The 26,568-nt window shown below is 41.9% G+C and overlaps 2 protein-coding genes across 5 annotated transcripts in view; one reads left to right on the forward strand and one right to left on the reverse strand.

Annotated features, from left to right (window-relative positions):
* Positions 1 to 48: 48 nt before the first annotated feature.
* On the reverse strand, positions 49 to 25,830 carry nos1 (nitric oxide synthase 1 (neuronal); the record flags this gene model as incomplete). Of its 4 annotated transcripts, XM_079571646.1 has the most annotated exons (28): positions 25,662 to 25,830; positions 22,898 to 23,627; positions 20,511 to 20,607; positions 17,872 to 18,015; positions 15,808 to 15,953; positions 15,573 to 15,735; positions 14,882 to 14,973; positions 13,091 to 13,232; positions 12,877 to 13,016; positions 10,948 to 11,122; positions 10,688 to 10,789; positions 10,400 to 10,594; positions 10,201 to 10,286; positions 9,739 to 9,883; positions 8,998 to 9,102; positions 8,855 to 8,913; positions 8,653 to 8,769; positions 8,396 to 8,570; positions 8,170 to 8,308; positions 7,698 to 7,776; positions 7,402 to 7,595; positions 6,770 to 6,939; positions 5,608 to 5,818; positions 3,907 to 3,994; positions 3,679 to 3,800; positions 3,421 to 3,569; positions 3,107 to 3,301; positions 2,798 to 2,920 (listed from the first exon to the last, which is right to left on the reverse strand). In XM_079571646.1, exons 2-28 carry the CDS (start codon positions 23,560 to 23,562, stop codon positions 2,798 to 2,800), a joined length of 4,218 nt encoding a protein of 1,405 aa, XP_079427772.1. In that variant the 5' UTR covers positions 23,563 to 23,627; positions 25,662 to 25,830. The 4 variants fall into 4 exon arrangements, with proteins under 4 accessions (XP_079427770.1, XP_079427769.1, XP_079427772.1 ...); XM_079571644.1 differs by lacking the exons at positions 20,511 to 20,607; positions 22,898 to 23,627; positions 25,662 to 25,830 and adding an exon at positions 49 to 2,087 and having other exon boundaries at positions 2,802 to 2,920; positions 15,808 to 15,950; positions 17,872 to 18,030; XM_079571643.1 differs by lacking the exons at positions 20,511 to 20,607; positions 22,898 to 23,627; positions 25,662 to 25,830 and adding an exon at positions 50 to 2,087 and having other exon boundaries at positions 2,802 to 2,920; positions 17,872 to 18,029.
* The window catches only part of pebp1 (phosphatidylethanolamine binding protein 1), a 136,991-nt gene continuing 118,940 nt past the window's right edge, over positions 8,518 to 26,568 (forward strand). The window contains exon 1 of the mRNA XM_079572140.1: positions 8,518 to 8,532. The gene's annotated coding sequence lies outside the window, so the exon portion shown is untranslated. The remainder of the gene's footprint in view (positions 8,533 to 26,568) is intronic.

The raw sequence follows: 26,568 nt of genomic DNA on the forward strand, positions 1-26,568 counted from the left end.
ATGTGTATGGAGGGAGCAAAAATGAGAAAGCACACCACGTATTCTGTAAATATTTATTTGTAAGTAAATGCAAAGGCTTTGCAGTTGATACTTTAAAATGTGTTAATCATTCACACAGCAAAGGTCGTAGTAGCATTGGCTGACTGGGGATATAATAGCAGCAATATGCAAACACAGAAGAAAGTTTTAAGTTCATAGCTGTGTGGAGAGGCCCGTTCACCAACCAACACAGTGCTGGTTAATAGACAGCTTTTAACTAGTAACTGGGAACATCATCATGCATTGATTTAATGCTGCTCTTTTAGCCCACACTTTAACACAACTTTTTTGTCAATAACGCAAGCAATTTTTTTTTACTTATTCAAAATACATTCTTAGAAAAAGAGATTCTTTATATTTTGACTCTGAATACAAGTTATGTATACATATATAGAGAAGCTATATCCTTTTTCCTTTTGCAGTTTACATCACAGACATTTTGACAGCTCAATACATTTAAACAAAATCATTTATTTTCCTATAAATGGGGCATTCATTCAGATCAAGGGTAACAAGGACAACAGTGGTGAGAAAAACTGCAGCTTGAAAATTACAGGTATTAAATAGTCATGCCATATTTTTGTATAAATAAACAGGATAAGCAACAGGTTTCTGCAGAATGGATGAACAATAAGCATTGCAGCTCCTGCATGCATATTCAAATTACCAGGCTGACTCATTTGAAAGCGGCGAATGACCACAGCGCCAGTCTTGATATCCTGTCTCTATGAGAAATAGTGCTGAACGACTGGTGCCAAAGTCAAGCTAAAAAAACGCCAAAGCCACGTGGGCCATTTCCTACAGACCAAAACACCATCTGTACAAGAAACTAGAATGAGTCACAGCAGTCGCATGCTTGGTTCACAATGAGCGCCATGTTGAGGAAGGGATGAGGCAGAGGCAGAAAGAGAGCACACCTGATGCCATGCGCACACACATGCGCGCGCACACACACACACACACACACACACACACACACACACACGCATACAAGTCACACCCACAGACACACGTGAGGTTATGGAACGCCCATGCTACACCACAGGTCACAGTGAAATCGGAGCGCGAGCCACCACAGAGTCATGCAGACACCAAGAGGATGAATGCGTAGGCAGAGTCAATGTAAGGCAAGAGGCACATGTGTTATGATGCTCCAGTTTGGTTGACAGCCAAAATAATGTTACATTTTTAATCATTAGTTATAAAGATACTTTATTAAACCACATTTTTTTAATACTTTATCCTTCCATCAGGATCATTTTTGCATCACTTGTTGTATACAATAACATTGAAGACATCAGCATTTGTTAATGCTCATTATGCTTTCTAAACTTCAGCAATGATGGTTGGGGCCTAGATTTAAGGCGTCCACATTCCTGTGCAGCTGTTGTGAACACAGGCACCAGCTGGACACAGTAGCGATGTTATGAGAGGATAGACAGGCCACTAAAGAACTGCCACTGTGGCTGATGCACTTTGATGGATGACCACTGAACAGCGGAATTGCTTGTTTGAGGCTGTGACAGAATTGTTTTTTATAATTTAGGAAGAGACAACGGATTGGCTTTTTTTTTTTTGCTTCATGTCTGGCCTTTTGAATCTTCTCCCATTTCCAGATAATACGCTATATGTTCAGCCTTGCACCCCAGTCATTCCCTCTTTTAAAAGTTTGTGAAGCAGTTTCCATCAATGCCATATGTAGTCTTTGCAAATCGAAACTAAAAGAGCCTTTAACAATAACACAGTATAATATATTCTTGAGTATATTACATATTTTTGAGTATATTCTCGCCTTGGTCATGCATTCACAATGAGGCAGGTCATTTCACTAAGTGCACAAATTTTAATTTCAATTATCATATTTGGACAAGCAGAACAGAATCTCAGAACATTTCCTGTTTGCTACAGACAAATTGCCCAACAGAAAGTAGTATCAAAAAGGAGCAACCCATTTACAGTACAAAAGTTGGCACAGTATTCTTTTACCAGTGGCGTGGATCCATGCTGACTGGTTATTTGATAGACTGCTGTCCTATGAGCAGAAAACCCTGCAAAAAGAGACATTGTAAGCAATCTCCTCAAAGATAATAGATGCTACAGTGATTACTCATCCAACAAACAGGCTCGGATGGCCAAATGTGAAATTCAAGTGTCAATCCACGCAGGAGCTATTGTCTATGAGGCATTATGTTGAGCTTAATGAACCATAGTGGTCCTCGTTTTGTTCCGAGAGGATAGATGCGTGAAGTGTTGAGTCTTGAATAAGCACAAATAAGGCACAAACAAATGGAAGAGAGCCACTCGCTTCCTCATCTAAGCCCATTTCTACATGGGTTTCTATGGTAACCTACTGTTTTCACTGGAAACGAGGGGCGATCACACATCCTAGTGCCAATAACTACAGGTTGCAGAATAGAGTTCGACTTTAACACTAAAACTAACTGGCTTACCATATTCTACAGACTGTGGAACAGACTGAAAAGCTTTTCTTTCTCTAAAAAAATTAATGTAACGGTGTAAATAATACGGCAGCTACTTCTGCCTTCAATTTCCTTATTGCTTAGCCTTGCATTTCCCCCCACAAACATCCTTCTAATAAACCTTTTAAAACCAACAATATTGCCGGTGCTCTGCAGGCCTGTAACATCCCGAATGAAAAGGTGGTTGTTATAAAATGGAGCACTTAACATTAGTCTCAGCGGGAGATCCATTTATCTCCACATGGCCTGCTGCGCTTAAACACACAACGAGGAGGTACTCACTCATCTGAGTCCTTCTTGTTCTCCTCGATGTAGGCGATGGACTCTGAACGCAGGCGGTTAGTCACCTCATAGGTGCGCAGGGTGACGCCAAAGATGTCCTCATGGTAGCGGTTTTCATCCTGGGAAGGGAAGCCAAGCATGTTTAGACAGACATTTTACAGAAGAAAATAAAAGTCGCATAATGCCAGTCTAAGTCTAACAAATGTTTAGTATTAGTTATGTGCAACATGACAGTCTGCTGTACAGAACCACTAAGTACTAAGAGATTAGGGTGAAAATAAGAAATGCTGCGCTCTTGTTCTCACCCGTAGCTTGCTGATGAAGATGCCCGCCTCCTCTAGGCTCATGCGGCCATGCTGCTTGATGATTTGCTGAACAGTCTTAAGAACATCTCCAGCCATAGTGACATCTCCACACACATAGATGTGTCCTCGTTCCTCCTTCAGGCACTGGTACACCGTCTCCGACAGCTGCTCACGCAGTACATTCTGGACATATTTCTGCAACACATCCATGTTCATTAGAAAGACAAAGACAAAGAGCAACCTCCTTCATCACAAACTGAATGTCCTTATTGATCGGGTGATGGTAAAGGCCGATCCGTGTTGACTTTTTGTACCTTTGGTTTGCCTGGTTCTCTTGAATATGCAGCATAGAGCTCCTTGAAAACGTTTTTATTTTTAGCTTGAATGGTCTCTTCTTTGTAAATGTGATCAATCTCAGATTGCCGACATCCAAACACAAGGATCATGGGGCACGACTCGATTCCTAAACACAAATGTTTCACGTTAAAAACAGTGAATTCTGATTAGAAAACTAGACTGGTCGTGTGTTGATTCTTGGATCTTATTGTAGAAATGGACAGAAGAACTCAAACCTGTGTGTTCAAGATCAAAAAGTCTCTGTTGCCAAAAGCTCCTGAATGGGGCAATTCCAGTTCCTGGGCCAACCAGAATACAGGGCTCTTGGTTGTCTTTAGGAAGACGGAATGATGGTGCACTGAAACACAAGTAAACACTAAACTTAATGCAACTGATTGTACTGAAGGATAAGAGTACTGATGTTGCACCACAAAAATGATTACAAGAACATACTATCAACTTACCCCCTGACAAAACAGGGCACCATTTCCCCTTTCTGTATCCTGTTCAGCCATGAAGAGCATACGCCATGGTGCGTAGGTCCTTTGCCATCTGAAAGCAATGATTAATAGGCACTTTAGTTTTCTCCATACTGCCCACTTAAAGAGCACCAATCAAGTGATATAGTGTTCTTTACGTTCAAGGCTCATGTCCCTCATCTCAAGTACAAGAAAATGAGACTTGTCACTGAAGAAGAGGCTGAAGCGGGCAACCCTACTGACAGATCTTCGATAATAAGATCTTTTGACATATCTTTTTATCGACTAAGCAGACAGGCCCAAAGCCTAAGCCAGGTGAGCGTCCCTGACCATTTCTTGCCCGTCTGCATTACTAAGCTGACGAGGAAAAGATCCTGAAGCTATCCAGGGAAAATGGCCAGCTTTTTTACGACGGCTCTCTCGATTTTTCCGGACACGTCCCCAGAAGTGAGTAAACTCCAGGCGACATTCAAGCAAGCTTAAAGCCAAGCTGCATGTGGCGAGCATCCTGTACAGTGTTTATTATTCTGCGACGTTGAACATCGCAATGAAAGGAACCAGACACGTAGGCCTCTTCGCTGATCCACAGAAGAATGACAACTTTATTGCTGGCATTGAGGTCGCTACAGCTGATGAAGAAAATTGAGGCTTTAGATGCAGCTTGATCTAAGTCATTGATTTGTTTGGGAGCAGAGATAATTGACAGAAGGCGTTCCAGATTGGTATATTTTTTATTTGTTTATGTATTTATTTATTTTTATCATTATTTATTAATATAACTATTTATTATTTATTTTTTCTCATTTATTCTCATTATATTCTCATTATTATTATAATAATAATTATTATTATTTACTTATTTATTTATTTGTTCTTTTCATGAGTATTCTTTTTAACATATAACTTGTCTTGTATGTGTATTTCATCTACTTTGCTGAAATCCTTTTTTGTGTGGGTGTAATTTTAACTATTTACAGGTAACACTGATAAGCAGGCATAAATACGAAGCCTGATAAAGCTCCCAGACAGACTGATCTGGAAAGTGAACTTAATTGTAGGCAATTACTTAAAAAGTGGAACTTAGTGAGAAGTCAAAGGTTTGTCGTTCCTCTTAAGTCAAGTTAGGCTGTTTGTGTTTTTGGGGGGTTTGTCTTTCAGTTGGGGAAAGACTGAGAGGGTTTGGCCACTGGTCATTGTGCAGGTTATCTGCTTTGTTTCTTCTTGTTCCGCTTTTTATTTTTTTGAAATAAGGTTTACTGGACTGAAACTTTTTAATTGATGTCCGATGTTTGTGGAATACAGTTACATCCTGACCCTTGGAGTACCCCCAGTAACTGCTAATCTTATTAACAAGCAGAAAACCGTTATCACATTTGTTTCGGTGCTATCTAGAAGACTGATACTACTAAATTGGAATAAAAAAAACTCCAACCTATATTAATTTGTTACATGATGTAATGGACCACTACAGTCAGCCTCTGTTCTATGACACATCCATTGAAATGGGCTGCATTGTTTTTTACAGCCACTAAGCCATTTGCCTTTTTTGGCAACTACCTTTGAGAGGATGCAGCTTTTTTCACCATACGATGAGCTAATCTTTTGACTCGCACCATTGATTTGTCAGTGAAAAGATAAACAGCGCACCTGAGGTCATGTAATGAATTGTGGGAGACAAGTCTTTACCTTTGGCGCGGTAGGAAACCACAGCCACAGTGAGGTGGATCTCTCCTGGGTGCACGTCTGGGGAGGAGCTGATGGAGTAATAGCGGGGTTGCAGCAGGGGCAGCTGGGTAAGGAGGAGGGTTGAGGGCATCTGGATGGAAGGGAACTCCACCATCACCTCCACCAGCGTGGGGTTGTTGTACCACTTCCACTCCTCATACTCCTGCAGGCCCTGGAGACGAGCAGGACAGAGGCAAGTCAGAAACATAAGCCAGGACTAGTTCATAAAGAACAACTGATGCTTTCAGGATGGCGATAGCAAACTTGTTGCCATGGCAATGTATTCTGCAACATGGCAGCCAAACTGAGGTGATCAAACTACTACTGCGACTTAGGAGGCTTTCGAATGCAACCAGAGCATTCAGGAGACAGGAAGGATTTCGACAGGTTTGGGGGAGAGTCATGGGGTTCTAGATCAGCAAAGACACAAATTATGGTACCACCACAACTCAAGCACGCTTTGCTCCAGTGAAGACATCCAAGTTAGTCTTTGTAAATGTGAAAGCTGAGGGATAGACAGCTTGCATGCGGCATAACAATATATCTAGGTAAACTGAGCCAACTTTGTCCATATTGAATTATTTTTGTAATCAAAGTATTATACATAAACTGTTCATCAGCACCAAACATGTCTAATTTCCCCAAAATAAATGTTAAAATTCCTGTCCTCTTCCTCATCACGGATCCACAGCTATTCTTGAGTAACTTGTTACATTTTGCAAGCCTGTAATGCTTTTGCGACACTACTTTCCCGAAGACCTCCACCTCCTCTTGACAATGATTTGATGTTTGAGCATGAGTCACTGCACGGCCTCGGTCGCCTTTTCCACACATTTACACAAACGCGAATTGTGGAGGCACTGTGAGGGGGATTGCTATGAGTATGAGCGTTTAGCAGATTTAAATTGGTTCTAGACTTAACAGTTGCTGAGGCTACTCTGTGAAAGATGTGCCATGGCAAAAGACTGACTTAGCGTAAAAAACATTTTCAATACAGTCATCGCATGGGTTTTATATACACATGCTGAAAGATGGGCTTAAAATGTTCGCCTTCAAAACTCAGTGAATGAATTTGCTAAATGAAAAGTTTGCTCTAGAGGTTCAACTATGCTGCTGTGATTACCTTGCTCAGTACTTCCAATCTCTTTTTGTGGTCTTCATTGGTTGCCAGAGCTGCAAACTGCTGCAGCAGAACTGGACTTGGAGGTGTTGTAATATCCAGGAAGTATTGGAAAGCCTGGTAGATGGTACATGGTGGAATTCGGGTCTCATTTGTCCAGTTGCTGATTACACCTTCACATGAAAAACAATCTCAGTATAAGCTTTTAAACAGTTTTCCTAAAAGTGTTCTCACATTTTGGAATGGAAATGTATGCAAATACATTTGTAATGTAAAAACGTATAAAATTGTAAATGAAGCAAGAGTGCCCTTTGCAAAATCCTTCCTCCATGTTTAAAACATGCCAACCTTGGTAAACCTTTAAAGTTAAATGTTTTTCTCACTGAAAAGCTCCTGGACAATTTCAAAAATGTTTGAGGTCTGATTTACTAAGCATTTGCACATGAAAATAAATAGTGTGTCCCAAAGTGGTGCAAAAAGACAGATGCAATTGTTGAGATATGTCGCTCAAACTCTAAAAGGCCAGAGCGCACACTGGACAGATGCTGCTTCTGCTGAGCAGAGATCTCCTTTTTGAAAAGCTGCCCGTGTTTCTCGATTGTGATTTGTAAAGCAGAGTTGTTAATGTCACTCACCAAGGGCAGTGTTCCTCTCCTCTAGAAACTCCACTTTGATGATTTGATTGACTGGTGGTGCGTCCTCCAGTTTATCTATGAGCGCAGTAACCAGGTCCTCGTGGTTGCCAGGGAAGATGCCCAGATGGTCGCCAGGCTGGTAGCTCAGGCTGTCGTAGTTGTTTGTGTGGAGCCGAACAGATATGGTGGAGCGACTATACCAAGCAGAGATTTGGGATGTACTCAAATTATTTTAGCACCTTTAGTACTACTATGCACCATAATATAAGTGCAATGTACACATTTGTGTCACTTACTTGGATTTCGGGCTTTGCAAGTTCTGAGATTCTAGCATCTTGGCTCCATACACTTTTTTCTTATGAATACTGCACAGTGCTGCACATAGAAAGAGTGTAAATGCTACATTTTTTGTCTATTAGGGCAGCGACAATATGTTATTGTGACAATAGAATATGCATCAAGAACTTGGGGGTCATTACAATGCTTATACATTTAAAAACATTTCAGGTTAGTTTTTTAGAAAGTGCTTAGATGTAGACCTACAGCGCTTCTCTGCCGTGTCCTGGCAGATTTCTAGATCCATGGCCCACTTATTACTGACTTAATAGTAATAAGTGGGCCATGGCGTGGGTTTTCAAAATATACTGTGATACGTTTTGACCCATCACAAAATATTGTCCCAGCTATTCTGATTTAGAGGTGCATTCAGTAGAAACCTTTAAACACTAGGGAATGGTTTCAGACATATGCATAGTATCAAACACGCACCTTCAGTAAGCACTGGGGCCTCTGCAGTGTAAGTCATGCGGAATTTGCTCTTTTTCCAACTGCGGTCATTGCTGATCAAGGAGTCATTTGCTTTTTCAATGTTTACATCATCACCAACGCAGAACACATCACATGCCGCCTGAAAAGCAGAGCCATTTAACTTCAGACCTTTAAACAAGCTTTTGACATATCTTTTAAGCTCTAATTAAGAAAACTTAATACCCACCTTGAAAACCTTTTTTGCCCAAGTTCTAAATGACTCTTCCTGACCACACAGTTCATCTCCTTCTCCCATACGCAAAATACGTTCTCCCCCTAATTCCTCAAACAGTGTGTCCACAGCATGAGCAAACGCACAGAAATGTGGGTAGGCCCTGGAGCCAAGGCCAAACACTGAAAACCTAAACAGAGTCAGGAATGAGTGATCAAATGATCGGACTGCAAACTGTAAATTTGAATCACACCAAAAAGTCTTATAGTTACCTGACATTAGCCAGTGGCCCTGTGCCTTCAAAATTGATCTTGGTTTCTGGCTCATCACTGGATGATTTGCGTGTATCAGAGTAGGAAGACACACTGTTGAAGCGCACTTTGTAACTCCTAGCAAATGCCAAAATAAACATGAATCAGTATTCTGTATTACGCATTTAGTGAACATGCATCATAAAGGCGAAAATTGGCCTACTTTCTGTCTTCAGTGTTGGATGTCGGATGGCGCATCTCCATTAAAGCAGCTCCAAATTTCTGCAGAGAACACAGACTGGCTAGTTAAAATTAGGGCACTGGGCTGTGTCTAATTAAGTACTGTTGGTTTATGGGACAATTTACCTCCCCATTTTCTGGCGGGTCACCATTCCCAAAGGTGCTGGTAACCACCAACACCAGGGTCTCGTGCTCCAGGTCAACCACATCATACTCGTCCATGGACATAACCTGGCAGAGGCAGACGGGGGCATCACTCAGAACTTATACTCCAAATGACACAGGACTGGAGCGTGTAAATCAAGGCTGAACAAACAGCCGCTGGCAGAGGAGCTCATAATGACCACTCCGTCCTCGCCCCTAACGAGATGATAATACGCTGCTGCCACAGCAAGAGTCCGCTACGTATGCCCCTCACACATGAGTCTGCCTATGACTCTCCACACACACACACACAAACACACACACACACACACACACACACACACATACACACACACAAATACATGGCATGAAACGGAAAGGCTTTAGACCGCAACATAAAGATTCGCCCTGGGCACTTCCGACTACCCAGCAACCTATTCACACTCCCACACACATGAATCTCCTGTTAAAGATGTTCACACAGAGGAAACAGGAAAACAAGATATGGCCTGGAGCAAAAAAAATATCGAATAAATGGCTGATTGAGAGACTGATGCTTCTCTTCATTTTTCTCAAAACACATTTATGACAGTAGTTATTGACATCACCAAAAAGCACTGGAAAGAAAGTGTAGTAGATTAAAAACCAACAAAAACCACCTCAGTAAAGTCTGTTCAGAGAAAAATGTTTTTGTTTTTGTATGACATGACCGAGCAAGCATACCTTTGCGTCGAAAGCATGTTTGAAGATTTCACATAGAGTTTTGGCATAGTCTTGAGATTTGCCCGTTTCTGTAGCAAACAGTATGGTGGCCTTCACCCTCTTGGCCATGGCCTGGCCCATCAGTTTGGCCGAGAACTTCACAGCCCTGTCAAGAGAAAAGCAAGGTTACCTTGACCAAAAGCTGAACAGGCTTTGTTTTGCAGGACTGGGCAAGGCTATGTCTAAATGAGTGGATTATCATGGCAACTGTGATCACCCAGCTTTTCATAACCTGGAGCAATTATTTTAGCGGAACATGAGTGGAAGTCACCAAAGGCTTAGCCACCATGACAAAGCTCATATTCGCCGCTAGAGGGTTGATCAAAGGGATTGTTTTTGTTGCTTTTGGGGGTGTAGACATTTACATGTCCTTAATTACTCTTGACATGCGTGCTTGTAAGCTTTGAAAATATGCAAACTCACTTTGCAAGCTTTTTGAAACCAATGGCCCTTTTCTTTGTGGGTGTACCATTGACCCCTTTCCACACATGAGTGTTCCATGGATCAGCCTACAGAGCAGAATAAGACACATCAGGGGAACATGAAAGTAGCCTCTCCATATATCTAGCCCATGTGCCAAAGTCTGTATTACGGAAAAAAGTGGCCATACAAAATCTTTTACCTGATACTCAAAAGAAGGAGTTAGGCGGTAGTTGAGCATTTCTTGGTGAAAAACTGGCGTGATGCTTCCCGACATAGGGGGCACTATCCAGACCCAGTCTCCAGGACAACCGCCTCGTACACGGTACTCATTCTCCATGTGTTTCATGAAGGACTCCGTCGCAGAGTGGTGGTCTACAATGGTCACTTTGCATGTCTAAAGAAACATTTGAAATATTAGGATATACAAATAAATTATCTGTCACTGCCGGTGCTACATGTTATATTTCATTTTTCAAGAGGAGCAAACCTGAAAGCTGTGGAGAACCGCAATGTTGATCTCCACCAAAGCCTGGTCTTTCCATAAGGAAGAAGTTTTCCTTGTGTCCAAATTCATCAATTTGGCTACTTCCTGTAATTTAGAAGTTTAGAACTCAAGTAAAATCCAAACATTAACGTAAATATCCCTCTTAGCGTAAGTGCTACAACCAATGACCTAATGACCAATAGTAAACAAAACAGACAAACAGCCGACAGCAAGGCAATTTGTAGAAGATTGAGAACGGATACCTCAAGAATGTTGTAGCGTGAAGTGTCGCAGAAGTCCCTCACTCCAATCTCCGTGCCCATGTACCAGCCACTAAATGGACAAGCAGGAAACTCCAGACCACCAATCTCCAGAAGCATGTTCGCTACTGCCGGCAGACCATACCACTTCAGATCCAGATCTTTGAACCACTCGAATCTGCACGAAACCCAAAAAAGCATCATCAAGTTCAACTTTTGTCATTGTTTGTGCTGTCGTTTTCAAATGGTTGTCGCGTGACAGAAAACAAACTTGAGGCGAAGACAAGTATGCCCCCACTCTCCCCCCACTTTCTACAGATTCGTCACTCTGGGGATTGACAACACTGCTCTCAGTTCATTTGTGGGGACGGTCCAAATCTCATGTAATCATAAGCTGTGGCGGGTGTGATGGCAGCCTGTGAGAAGTGGCTGCTGAAACTTAAGGGCCAGCTGATGCAGGGTACACGACTAAAGATGCCAATTTATGAGGAGTCTGGCAGGCAGCGGCCCCCGAGGGATGGCACTGTGCTTTGTTGCGTGTCAAGATGCAGTGGTCACTTTGTGTGAAATCTATCCTCATTTCTTTGTCATTATGTAAAGTGTCATGCTGTGGCGGAATTTTTTGCTTAGTGAACCACGAGATCTGCACAGCAACAAATGTGATCATATTAAGAGGGAAAAGCAGTGGTGGGAAGTACTACAGTATAAAGTGCACATTTTAGATACTTTGTGATGAATGCTTTATTACAGCAGGTATCTGTACTTCCCACTTTCCTACCTCTTAAACCGGATTAAACTGTAAAAGTATTTTGAACAGTTTCTTTCATTTTCACCGTGACTCCTTTGGAGACATTCAGTGGGTGAATCCAAAGCTGCAGTCAAAGCTTGTTCTGATCAGAAGCATCGCAATAATGAAGTCTGAAAACACCAGTGACTCATTCAGTTTGGATCTGCTTCAGACTGATTCCAGATTTTGTTGAGGTTACTCGCTTTTAGAAAATAACATTTTTCATTTTCCCCTTTTGTTTTGGACACGTTGTTTATCTCTCCCTACTTGTTCAGAGTTTGTTTTACCCTTTAGTACAAAAAAAAATTGAAAAGAAAAGTGGATAATGTCTAGACATGTCTTATTGTACCACTTTCTGAAAATAAAGAAAAAACTTTGTTTGATAATAGCACTATTCATAAAAATCCCACACATTCAGCTCTTTCAATAGTCAAATCGGTAAATACTTTGGTAACGCTTTATATTAAGGTCTGCTCATTAAGTATTAATAAGGTATTAATAAGCATTAATAATTAGCTTTTTTAAAGTTTTAACACATTGCTTATTTCAGTTGTATTTGTTAACATACTAATACGCCATTAATAATACGCCAATCCTTAACCTAACCCTGACCTTAACACTTACCCTAACCCTAACATGATTACTTATTCATGCTTAATGAGCACACCTTAACGGGACTTTACAGAGTTTAAAAATGTTAAAATGATGTATTTTCCTCCCCCTACATGTTCCAACAATGTCCTAATGTGTAGAATGAGCCCAGACGTGTTCACCAGAACTGCCTCTAAAATCCTGCACTGTCACTCAAAAAGTTGTTACTTCGGGTCCAAATTCCCGTTATGCACAAGCTTAACATAGAAGGTGCAGTTACACGAATGACCTGAGGTGGCAGTAGTGAGTATAGAATGGCCAACTTGCATCTAGCCCCTTTAATCTAAAGCCACACCAATACTTTTACTGCACTTATAATGTACAATTTACCTTTTGACCTTGTGTCTGTACTGACAATTACTGTCATCCACCACAGGGCAAATACCAAAAAGAAATTGTCACAAAGCAACTAAACTGGCACGAAAATAGAAAGGCACGGCGTGATCTCTGGGAATTACTGCCGCACTTGTTTTATTAAAATTAAAAGCACTCACTTTGGATGTGTAATGGGCACCTCAAGGACAAGATCTTCTGGGATTTCAAACTGCTCCGGATCGTTTCCATTAGCTTGCAGCAGCAGGGGTAACACATCAAATCGACTTTTTGGAGGCTTCCATCCGAGCTGCATGCAGATCTACAGCCAAACGACCATATGTGAACCGAGTGAAGAGTTTTCACAGTATTCACAGTCCTAGGGTTAAAGTTTACCTCAGTGAATTCCACGTTTGCAGGGTCTCCCAGGATCTTCCCATCAGGTTGCTTGTAACCTGCATATCGGATCAGCTGGCTGTTCCACACGCGGAAGTCATGTTTGACCTCAGTTCTTTGTGGGAAAATGGTAATGGCTGACCTGTAAAGAAACAAAAATGCATGAAGTTGAAAAGGCTTAGACATTAGAGCCGTATAAAATAAACAAATATTTATGTGGCTTCAGAAAGTTAAGAATGTATCATCTTCATAAAAATGTACTCAGCACTAGAATTTGAAGTTGTTTTGAAAATATCAAGAGACAAGAATGCAGTACAATGGATGCGGACTCATTCCATTGCAATCACAGCTATTTTTGAACATTTCTAACATTGTATCATGAATGGAATACACCAGACTGTAGAGGCAGGGAACATTCTCAGCATCTGACTTCCACGTATTAAGGAAAGGGAGAGGATTACAAACAGAGCACATTGTCTATAATGCTTTGAAAGACACAACGTGCTTCTACGTAAAGAACAGGGCCAAGTCATGTTATACCTTTGGCCCCTGCTCCATCTTGTCGTTGTGTTAATGCTGCTAAGCTGGTGCTAAGTCGCAGTTTGGGGCACAGCTGGCCACGAGTGTCAACTGTCTACAGTATGTGTGTTTGATTCATTTGAGACATGCAATTTAAAGGTTTGGAAAGTCAATATATCAAGGACAATTAAAAATCAAAAGAAAAATGTCACCTCTTATTGTCGCAGTGAGAAACCTTTTGTTAAAGCAGAACTAAGTAACTCATGCCCCTAGAGGCCATAAGCGCCACTGCAGGTGTCGTAGCATGTTGCGTTTTTTTACTCATTATTGTCCGTAAGAGTAAATATTATGCTGACAGAAAAGACAAAGGGAGAGAGGGATATTGTACATCTAATTACACAATGGAGATCATTTTTTTCCACTCAAACATGGCTGTAAATACTGTTTAAGTGGCGCTAGCCCGCAGTTAGCTTTGCCCGTTAGCCTGTTAGCTTCTTCTTCGTCATTGGTGGCTCCGACCCAGCTTTCTGGCCAGAGACACCAGGGGGAGATGAAAGACCCCTCAATCAGCCCATCAACACTTGTGTTACTTCCAGAGGGACTACGAAAAAGGATTTATTGAGGTAAACAAGTTACTTTGTTCTTCTTTAATCAGCCATCTCCTAGCTGTAGTAAAATAACATGTGTATGACTCCTGTACCTACACATTTTTATTGTGTTTCTTTGTGCTACTGCAGCAAATTAAATGTAAGACTTGTAACTGGGTTCACTGGGATTATCACCCATTCATTAGTTTTCATTAATAGTGTATTGTGCCCAATATTTACAATTGAACATTTGTTTACATATCGGTTTATTGTGACTACCAAAAACCATTCAAGATTTTCTCATCCTGCAAGTGTTTCATTACTCACGGCTACAGTCTGGGTGTAATACATTCTGCCATCCCTCCCACTGTCCTTCTGAAGGCCAAAGCTAAATGAAGTAATGAGTCAATCCATCCATCAGCTGACACCAAGTAAATAAGAGGCGTCGCAGGTGATTATGACTTGGCAGAAAAGTGCACGGTCTGAGATGGCCGCTGACAGAAAGACTGGCAGCAGATAGTGTCGCAAAAGAGTGTTAAAGAGAGGCGGCGCACTCGGGCTGACAGATGGGACAGCGGGTCACGTCAGGGCAAACCGCCACGTACCGGGGCACTGGCACATCAAACGACAGATGGGGTCCAGTAGAATAATAAGTGTAAAAGATATACAAGTGTTTAGATTTTACCTCAGGTTGCCTTTGTTGGTCGCATACTTGATGTGGTTGCAAATGTAGTTGTACATTCCATGAGCTGTAGTGCAGTCTCTTGCATCAAAAACCTGAAATCACCCAGAGGAGAAGCTCACAGCTCAAATATGTCCAATTTAAATGACCCTATACCTGATTTTTTGTTTTGTTTTTGTGAAACAATGAAAAAGGAAGGCACTAAATTTGGATTTTAGTTGCGATCCAAACTCATTCCTCACTTTCCACAACATTTTTGGAGCATCCCAATTCTTCACAGGGACGAGTTTATGGGCATATTCCAGAGTTACAGTCACAGACAAGCTACAAAAGTCACAAAATGGACACATATGTTTTATAATTGGATGCAGTGTTTGTCCAAGTTTACAAAAAATAAAACAAAACAGGAATGTTGCCCTCAAGCAAAAACGTAGTTGAATTTTTAAAAACATATTTCATAGTATTTTCATTTTCATATTCATATTATTATATTCATATTCCTGATTTGTTTCTCAACTTCTCTCCTTAAAATTTATAACAGCAATGGAGGCGATAGAAATACAAGACCAAGAAGCACTGATTATATCACAAATTCTGAAAATGCCAAAATTTTAAATATTATATATAACAAACATTGCAGATCCCAAAGCCAAAATAGACATTTTTAAAAGTTTAGAAAGGGTACTGTCATTACCTGTAGTTTGGACCACTGGATCCTCCCCACACAGCGGGCTGCATTCCTCCAGGCATGTTTGGCTCCATAGATAAGTTCTGTGTCTTTGAGCTGGTATGTTCCAGACGCTTCAATTTCCTTAGTCACTTCTTCCAACCTGTCCATATGGGCCTTGGAGCCAACCCTAATCAAGAGATGAGATCATGGTAGTGATATATTTAGCATCCCAGAACATAAACTCCCACCATTTGCTTACCTTTTGATGGAAGCGTAATATTGGTCAAAGAAGTCTGTGGCCAGTGACAGCAGCTCTTCTTTGGTCCTGACCTCGTCCGGTTTACGAATGTAGTGATTTGGCATCATCATAGATCCGTTGCACACCATTTCACTACACACTGTCTGCTAAAAAAGTATATACAAATGAGCAGTGCTTAAAGGGACTATACAGAGTTTAAAAATGTTAAAACTAAGTATTTTCCTTCCCCCTACATGTTCCAACAATGTCCTAATGTGTAGAATGAGCCCACTTACTTCGGGTCCGAATTGCCGTCATGCACGAGCTTAATATAGAAGGTGCAGCTACACGAATAACCTGAGGTGGCAGTAGTGAGTATAAAATGGCGAACTTGCATCTAGCCCCTTTAAAATGTATCATTTACTGACAAAAAAGAAAGGCTAAAATAAAAAGACTAATCCAAGACTGCAACATCCAATAGTTTGTGATACAAGTTGGCAGGGAATTTGGGGCAAATATGCTTTAGATGCTTGAGTCAATGTGAGCTTCCCCCCCCCCCCCCCCCCCACTGCTTTTATTAGTCTACTTTGTCATGACTGGGCTGTACTGAATGAGTAAGTCAGTGACTCATCTATTGCCATTACCTACATAAAGCAAACCCTAAAACATGGATGAGCACAGTTGTGGGTCATTAATAATATAGCTCAAGTCAGCTGTCACTTCTGCTCTTCATACACCGATGAACCACAAGAGATCACATGAGCAAGCACGGATGACACGGCAAAGGAAGCCAAAATGCAAAGACAAAAAGAGACAAAAATCTAAATTTACCAATGACCTCCCACCCCCAACATGGCTAAAAGTGGCTTCTCACACAGAACCACCCACTTGCTCTGTTTAAACACAGCAAGTGCATCCAAAATAGACCACTTGACCACCTCCCAACTGCGAAAGCCACACTTCACTAAAACAAAAAAATGCATACATTTCAAGACAAACATTTGTCTTTATAATCTTTATTTGCCCAAGTCATTTTTCTTCATCTATTCAGCATAGCTTGAGCCTTTCATGTTACAGGCCCCACAAGGTAGAGTGTAAGAATGACACAGGCGAACAAAGATGAGCGATAGTTGAGGAAAAGGGCAACGCATGGTTTAAAATAAGAAAGGAGTCACTTGTGCTCCAGCACGTCCGCTCCTTACTGCTCTGGGCATTCATTCCAGCCAGCTGTCCTTTTGGTAAGTGACGGATCAGCCATGAATATGCCACTGTCCCCAATGTATAATAAATCTGAAGATGCCATTACAGTGCTTCATTTGGATGCGCACAACTGTTTGTCTGAAAAGTCACCTAAATTATTGGCCTGTCAGTGACTTGTGTTGCAAGAATGGCCGCACGTTTTTGGCATAATGGCAAGAATATGAGAATGAATTTGCTCCGTGCTTATACTTGGATACACACGGTCCTCTCAAAACTGACATAGTCATGCAATGAACCACCAAGACTCAGCACTTTCACACAATGGCAGCCAATAGGGAAAGACATATGCAGCTAAAAACCCTTAGGAATGCAACTCACAGATAGAAATGTCAGTCAAAGCAGAAATTCTGTTGCGCAGGTGTGAGGTGATCTCTCGAGTATTAACGCTTGCAGCTCAAATCTACAGGTTACATGTTCACTATAATGTCAACAAGAACCTTGAAGCTAAACTGCGTTCAGAGAAGAAAGCCGTTTGCCTCCCACAGATGCATAAATGATCAAACAACATTCACCCGTGTGCAAAGCGAGCCAACTAATGCAGTCCTCTGAAAAGTCCAACCAAACTGTTTTACCTCGAAATTTTAGCTAAGCAGTAATAAACCCTGGCGCATACAACTAAACCGCTGGTTGTTATGCAGTAGTGGAAAGCGTTGCAGAGCAGGTGTATCTTTGTTACAATGGTGTTGCATCATGCATATTTGTGGTCACCTGTTCAGTGAGTCAGAACTGAAAAAAGCAACTGAAACTAGATGACAAAGAGACTATGTCCACTTGAATTCGACCTTTTTTTGTTTATGTTTTTGAAGTGCTAAACCCAGAACATACCATGCTTTTGCTTTGGTGCAGAACATCATTGTAGACGGTGCCGTTCTCCCAGTTTTTGACCTTCATGAAGCGGGGGCATTTGGAAGGGCTGCCGTTGTGGTGAGACTTGGTGGGCGACATCTTGCCTGGAGCTGGAGCCGGACACTGAACATAAAAAATTAAGATAAGTACAACTTTCTTCTCAAAGTAGCACACAGATGCACTACACTTACTGACTATTCTGCACAAAACCCATTTGCACCCATCTCCGACTGTTTCGGCTTCATTCCCCCCTCTTGGATAAAGGCAATCAGTATTTAACAGCGGGCTGATGGCAAGCCAACACCAGGCTGACTGCGCTCTCCAGCACTGTATCTATTGACTGAAGAATTCCTGCAATTTCACCCAGCGGCTAACTGAAAGCATCTGAAAAGGGAAGCTGCTGGTGATTGCCATGATCAGAGTAATCAATCCCACACCTTTGGAGGCCACGTCCTCATCTCCCTGGGCATTGTTAGTCATACAGTGGAGCTGCTTGAGCGCAACAGTACGACAATCAGCTTACTGAAGACGTGAATACCAAGAGAGTCACACTGTTCCAAACTGCCTGTCATTTCATGGCCTCTCAAACTGCAGAGAAACTCAGCGGTTCGAGCCAATTGGATTTCTCAGGCAAAAAAGAAAAAAAAAGGCTTCAGCTTTAGATTCATGCTTCAACAGCAGTACCCCCGCTGTGGAGCTCAGATGTGACACTTTCTTTCTCAGAGTGTGCGGCCAAGAAAGACTGCATTACTTAATTGCAGAACTGAAAATGTTTAAACCACATATATATCTATATCACATATATCACATATGAATAGCCTTAAAGCAGCGGGAGTGCAGATGATTGATGAACATACTAGTTCCTGTCACACGTCAGTCCCTCAGCCCATGTAGAAAAGGTGTGGATATAACAGATGGAGCGTACACAAGCTGGAAATGAAGCTAATTTCATCAAGCTAATTTCACCGGGAAGTGTAATCAAAGCATCCCCCCCCTCCTCCTCCTGGTAAATGCAGTTATGTACTTTTAAGTTCCTCTTTCTGTCAATTAAAACTTTACGGAACTGTTAAGAAGCGGGCAGGAGGTGAAGGGAATGTAGGGAGTTGCTTAACGCGCTCAGAACTAGAAAGATAAGCTATGAGTGAGTCATTATAATGATGTTTTAACAATTAGCTTCAATGATTTCATAATTGGGTTATAGACTAAAACTGCTGGCATTCTCATCCGCTTTATCTCCACACAATAGTCGTCCACTGTTGCTGCAGGAATATGAACGTGCGGCCTTGTTAAACATGAAATTATGCAGAAGTCAAAGAAACCCATTGAGACTGCTCTTTAGAAGGCCATTCATGTGCCTCTCGAAACTGTTTGATAAAATATCCAATTAGAAGGACAAAAACAGGTGGGAGTCATCTGGCCTTGTCTACTGTTTCAAATCTTTGTATTTCAGAGTGTCATGAAAATGCTTTAAATTGAAAATGCTCTGGGTTTTAAACAATGTCAGCCATGTTAATGCATTACGCTTGTATTGTGCTTTACAAGCCTGTGTGACCAACGTTCTCAAAGCCTCACACTGTAGTCATTATTCATTCGGAGTCCCCGGAGGTAGCCGACGCAGGCACGGGGAGAACATGTAAACTCCACACGGGACCTTCTTGCTCTGAAGCGTGAGAACTAATCGCCGCGCCACCGTGCCGCTATGTGAAGACAGCAATGAGCATGGCGACACATCAAGGTGCTGCCTTTCTATTACAATCCAACAATACATTACTTCAACAGACAGGTGAAACTCGGAAAATTTGAATATTGTTAAAAAGTGCATTCCTTTCTGTTATTCAACTTAAACTGTGAATCTAATATATGATAGACTCATTACATGCAAAGTGAGATATGTATAGCCTTTATTTGTTATCATTTTGATTATTATGGCTCAGCTTGTAAAAACCCAAATCAAAAATCTATATTACAGTCCAACGATATTCTAATTTTCCGAGTTTCACCTGTAAAACAAAAAGAAGCTAAATGTATGGCCAAGTGAAATGACTAGATGAGACTTGTAGAAACTTGTAGCCCCTCCTCCAAATCCTCAGATACTGAGAGTTTACATATGGGAGCACTGGAAGGCATGCATCACCCTCTTCTTGCCTCTCAACTCTAGCGTATTCTCGTACACAGCGGCTCTCCCCTGCAGGTCTGGGGGATGGAGCCTTTCAAGAGGGTCCACATTACATGGAGACACGATCAACAGCTGCACGCATTCATTAGGCCTCCTGCGCGGATTCGGCTTCATCCGGAACCCATTGATGCGGGCGCAAGTGACATCACAAGTGGGTGGATAACACCAGCCATGTGCAGATTACACACAGACCTGAGACCAGACCCGAACATGCGAGCTCTAAGCTGGATTTAACGCAACAGCAGCTTGCTGCCGGAAGCATCTTATACCTGGGTGATGGGATCTCTGCTGTATGTGAGAAGTGTAGGCTCCGTTATTGAAGCTAAAGTGCGGATTATGGCGCATTAGTAGAGAGGGAACGAGGGTAAACTCCCCCGTATTAGACAGCTGAACACAAATTTAAAGCACTGCTGCGTGGAATCTGAAATGCGATTTAAATTACCTTTTCAGGGTTAGCGCGCTCCACTGGCTTGTTTTCCAATGCGTCGCCGTTGCCCAACACCAGCTGTGGAGACGTCCCATTTCCCACGCTCTGTTCCCTGCAACAAGTCCCACAGACCAGCATCAGGTGGGCCATTCTCATCAAGCCAAACTGTTTTACAAAACATTCAACCAGACGCTCAAAAAGACCGGATTTTCCCTGGACGTTTCAATTAGACACTTAATGATGTTTAAATCAATTATTTTATTCTAATTCCTGAACATTTGCAGACTCAATCATGTGGTCACAATCAGCAGAGGCTCTGTAGATAAAAGGATTCATCTGGAGTATAATCAGTAAATTAAGGCATGATGGAATAATTAACAGTAGAGTATACAATCACTTGCCACTCACCCCCCCTCGGATAAGAACAGGGGAGAACAGTGATCTCACTCAGCTGCAACTATGTGATCGAGGGGCTTAATGAGAAACAGGGGGAGGGGGGACAAGCTCTGCACCGCCGCTGTACAAGAACCGTATGACACATGAATAAATACGGCAAACTCAATTCCACACCATTTCAAATCTGCAAGCGAAAACACCCACTCGCATCCAGCGCTGTTCACACTCCCTCCCCCGCCAAACCCTGCCATGTGCACGTGTCCATGCCGATTGTAAATTGTCACAGGCGTCCCTGCTTGCTTTCTCAGTGGGGTTCTGCTTTAGTCCCATTTACCAGAACATATTTCGCAATAAGGGGGTTTATTCAGAGCCCGGTGAAGGGAGGTTTAGACGTGCAGAAACAAAACTTTCTAGCGTCTTTGCACTTCAGGACTCAAGGATTTTTTTGGGAAAACATCCAATTGTGGCGTTTATCTCATGTGTTATGGTTTGTTTTGTTTCCAAGCAGACGGAATATTAAGTGGTTTGCTGAGGATGTATTGCATTGCCAATAGCCACCATTTCAATTCAATTGCAATGACCTTACAGTCCCATTTCAGTGACTTATCGGATAACGCCCATAAACCGAGGAGTGTGGTTAACGATCCAAGTTCAACTTAAATGTCAAAAACATTGAGGGAAATTGTCCTGATCCATAATGTATTTTAGAGTCCTTGACACATTGGGAACCCTATTTAGTAAAGCGTTTAAGGAAGACTGACTTTTCCTAGACAGCAATGAATCACTCAAAGTACATTTATGAAAAGAGGTGTTGTCCCTGGATGGGTCAAGAATGAGTTATTGATTCAACAAGGCTCAGTTTGATTTAAAACAGTCAAGAGAGGACAACAGATGAGAGCTGTGGTGCTATCAAAATATACTGAAAGGGGAAAAACAGGGTAATGGATGTTTTTTGGACCAAACAAAGCTATTAGCCTCCCGAGACTTCATCTATTAAGGAATATTAGAAGAAGCTTGATTCCAAAACCGTCGTAGTGTAAAGTAGGTTACAAAAGTAGCTCTCTTTGGCTGAACTTTATTGTGGTGTCTATATTAAAGTATCCTTTAGGTGCTGTGTTAAGTCAACTGAAATTTATTGAGATGCCTGTTAAAGTAGCATTTAGGTGCAGTATTAAGTCACGTGCAATTAGATCCGGCTGGGAGTTCCCAAATGGCCGTTTAAAACCACACCTTTTGTCTCCGAGCAGGAAACAAAGCATTAACAGTTAAATGAAGCATGACTAATTGTACTACAAAGGGCCGTAAACCCACATTTGATACGTACTCACCAGACCTTGGATGATTCCAGTAAAAAAAAAAGGGAAGGGTGTGGCCAAAACGGACAAAAGTAAATATTCAGTAAAGTTCGAATAAAGTGATGAAGGTTTTTGAGTTAATTTAAAACTACAATATACTAAAAGAAAAGCCAAGCTAACTTAAAATGTTTAAGTTAGCTTAATGTTAAAAATGAAATACGGTTCATGGTTTTATCGCATCAATTCACTTTCTCACATTTGTTGTGCTGTGGCTCTAAGAAAAGTAAGCCAGACATTATGTGAAAGTTTGTGAGAAGCAGCTGCCTTCATGCTTCATATGTTTAGATCCCTCTAATCAAATGTTCATTAAGATCTGCGTTTATGTTGTTGAAATTTGCATTTTGTATTGACAGGGAAGCAAACAGTAATTAGTTGGCGCTGTGCTGTGAGTCATATCAGGTGAATGAGAAGCTGTCAGTGCTGCTTATTGCATGAGCAAACTTGGGCACAGGGATGTGCTCAAGTGGATGTTGTAGCTGTTGTTGTCAGAATCAAGGGCCAGATGTGACTCTTCTGACAGCTGATAGCTAGCTTTTCAGAGCTCTGAGCTGAAATCCTACCTCTCATTCTACATGTGCTCTACCTGTGTCCTTGGCTGTTGATGGAAACAAAACACTTGAACTACTACAAGATCCATAAATTACAATTTACCAGGACACTTGAATCTCCACGTCTTTCCTGCCTGCGTTTCTCTGGCCTTCCCCGTTGATCTCTCTTTTGCTGTTTTTGATGAGGCGCAGCACAGGTTCAATCTCCTTGAGCAGCTCATTTTCCTCCAGCCCGTTACAGATCAGAGCAGAGCGGCCTCCGTCTCGCAGCAGCAGGGGGTCCTGCACCCCGCCCCTCTGCAGCAGGGAGTGTGTGATGGAGGGAGTAGACAGGTTTTCAATGGCCCTGAGCTGGGCTGCGCAGTGCTCGTAGGACTTTGACGGGGGGATTGTGGGTCGTGTGACCCTCACTGTGCGCTGGCGCCCGTCTCCAGACAGGGTGGTCTCCAGGTGGGTGGTGTAGCCCTCCGGCCCGCGCAGGATCAGCACTGCATGGCTTTCAGGAGACACATTTTTCAGTGTCTCCAGGGCCCTCTCGTACGACAGGTCCACCAAAGGCTTGTTGTTTACAGCCAGAACAATGTCTCCCACCTGCACCAGGCCGCACTCCTCAGCTGCCCCGCCCCGGATCAGGTCAGACACTATGACAGGAGGCCTGGACACCCTCTGCTTCACAAGGAAGCCCAGCCCGCCCACCTTCCTCTTGAAGAGACGCACTGAGATGATGTTGGGCTGCAGCTGGCAGACTGTGGGCTCTGACTCCTGCATGGTGCCTCGCAGCGGGTCTCCGAGTGTCTACTTGTGTGTGTATAAACGTGTCCCCAGGGAGGTTTCTAAAACAGAAGGAGAGGGAGGGGAGGAAATAGAACTTCTATTAGCTTGGGAAATTACCTTGATGTGTTCACAGTGTGTTGATCAGTCATTGAGGGTGCATTCATTATTGAAGCACACTTTCTGAAACAATATTAGTGTCACGCATCATTAGCTTTTCTCCAGCTACAGGTACAACAATTATAATGGACAGGAAATCTATTAAACACCAATCACAGCAGCTCTTACCTCGAGATAAACTCAGCAGCATTTGCATCTCAATGACTGAACACTGAATCACACTTTAATGGCTGCAAGGACAAATATTGACTTATACCATTACATAAGGTTCTAATACCGGAAAGTGGCAACAGTTGGATTATGAAATGAAGCTCTCTGCTGATGTTTTGCTACTTTCTGTCACATTAATTTTCTGCGCATTCAGGAACACAGTTATGTCTGCTATGAAATAGTAATGATAAATCAAAGAATGGCTACTTATAAATCTTTATTATGAGAAGTAAGAGTCATGTCTTAAAGTAGGCTATTTGAGATTTTTTTGTGACACAACATTCAATCATTGTCACGGCGCTGCGCCCCACAATAGCCTTATGGATAATGGGATGAGACGGACACTGTTTCAGCCTCAGTGTTGCGAGATTGACTCCTGATTCTAGCAACGTGCGGAATGGATTACTCTACCCGGCAAAAAATAGTAAACACATTTTTTTCACCTGTATTGTGTGGATGAGTAATAATAATTACTGTGTCTGGCATCATTATATCTGAACAAATAAGATGAGCTATGCTCATGGTCCCCCTGAGACTACGTTCCCCAATCTAGAAATGACATAATACTTCAAGTTTAGGCAACTTGCGATGCCCCTCGTGTTATTAGCATGCTAATTGTTGAAGAGTAGCCTACAACACTGCATAAGTTGCAATATCGAAATATGAAAAGCTTCATATTGATCCTGACAAAAAACCATAATTTAAGTCAATGCGTCTTAAGAGCACGTGCTTGTAGAAGCCTGGGTGTTGACTTGGAAATGACTTAGAACAGTCCGAAACATAGGCACTGACAACAACTGGAGCCGTTCAGCACCAAGGTCAGCTCCGCGCTCCGCTCCGCTCTGACTGCCCTCTGCGCACTCCACAATCCTTCTGGTTTCGCCTTTGTTTGGCTGCGCTGTTCAAAACTTATTGCCAGAGTAAAGGTCCGTGCATCTTGTGCTGTGGTCCACAACAGAAATACCGGTTGCTCTGCTTTTATCTTATTTTTCATATACTTGGATTACACTGAGATGAACCAAAGGCAACAGAAAATTCAGTATAGATTCCAGTATGAATTCAGAAATAAGTAAAATTTCATATTTCATACGATATCCAATCATGAATGCACACTACAGAAATTAAATTAATCATTAAAGAAGTTGCTGTTTAAGGTTTCTATTAGTCAAGTTATGAACTCAAAACACGCATATGTAACAAAAAATAGCACGTAAAAACATATGTAGTCTACGAAGAAACTTCACAATATGGATGGGATACAGGTGGTCACTGTATTTACATTGCGATAATATGACTTCGGTCAGAACTAAGACAAATCAGCAGATGACACGGTTTAGTTAAATATTCGTGCGCTTAACGAACACTAGGCATGGATGCGCAGCACAAATATATTTCAGAGACCACCTCTTGTCGAGAAGAAATTACAATCCAAAAAACAAACTGTGTCATCCTTGGTCTGGTTTAAGCATGTGCTTTTGTTTGCGGTCGAAAACACGATAAACAAATGTATGTCCAAATGTGCTTGTAACATTTAAACAAGTTCAGTCGAGTGCGCAAAATGCATTAAACAAGATCCATTTTAGTAAAAAGTTGTTCATCTCCATCTACATCGGCTTTGTTTTTGAAATGTTTTTTTTTTAATCTGGTACATCAACTCTTTGCGGGTCTCTCCTTTCAAACATCTTTTTGAGCAGAGCGACGGAATGCAATACGACACAATGACCATAATACAGAAAAAAGCGACTTGAAAATAAAGCAAAACTCACCCCTGAGAGCCGGGTCACTGTTGTTGAAACAGAAGCAGAAAGTTGCGCTCAAAGTGAAGCGTTTCTTGTGCGATGTGTTGTGGCGCGGCAGCAGCACGACTCTGTCTCCACAGCGCGCTCTGCCTCTCTAGAGACGAGGCATGCTTGTGGCTCCGCGCGCACTGTGGGGCCGCCTTATAAAGACACTGTCACACGGCCGCGCGCGGGCATTTCAATCAGTTGGAGGTGGGTTGGCGTCATCAGCCCCCTCATGCAGCGCAGAGCGCACTGGACGGAGGCCTTCTGATAAGACTGGCCCCCGGGACACCGCAAAAAGATCTAAGCACTCAACTCGGGGAAATGGGCGGAATAAGCCCTGGTTTGGCTCACTGTCTTCTTAGACTCTACTATTTGACTTGGAACCAATGCTTTGAAGTCTGCTCAGATAAGCATAGAGATCATATCTGAGGATAATTAAACTCGCATTATTTTCATCATTTTGTTGTTTATACACCCGATACATAGACCTTGTCTTCATTTATTATGTTGATCATTATCCTTAACTTTAACCTTAATGTTGACGCTAGTTTTTTGTCCTAATCATAATATTTACTCTGCACAGCATCCAAATTCAAATGAACTGCCGTTAACTTTAAAGTGCAATAAGAGATTCTTGGTGATCTTGAATAGCTAAACCTAGTTTACCTGTTCTATGCTGAGGTCAACAAAAGTTGTGTCGCACTGTCCAGTCAGGAGTCTATGAATACAGAGAATACAGAGAACAAAAATGTATTCATCACAAATTGAACCCAATGTCTTTGATTCCTTTACAGTTGTCAAAAAGGTATGAAGTTTTAGACAAGTTCTGCACTTGCCAAGCATTTAGATACAGGTTGAGCTTAAAAGAATAACAATTGGGAATGTATTT

The sequence above is a fragment of the Gobius niger genome (genome assembly GCF_951799975.1).
Source record: "Gobius niger genome assembly, chromosome: 1".
In the NCBI taxonomy this organism is placed as follows: Eukaryota; Metazoa; Chordata; class Actinopteri; order Gobiiformes; family Gobiidae; genus Gobius; species Gobius niger.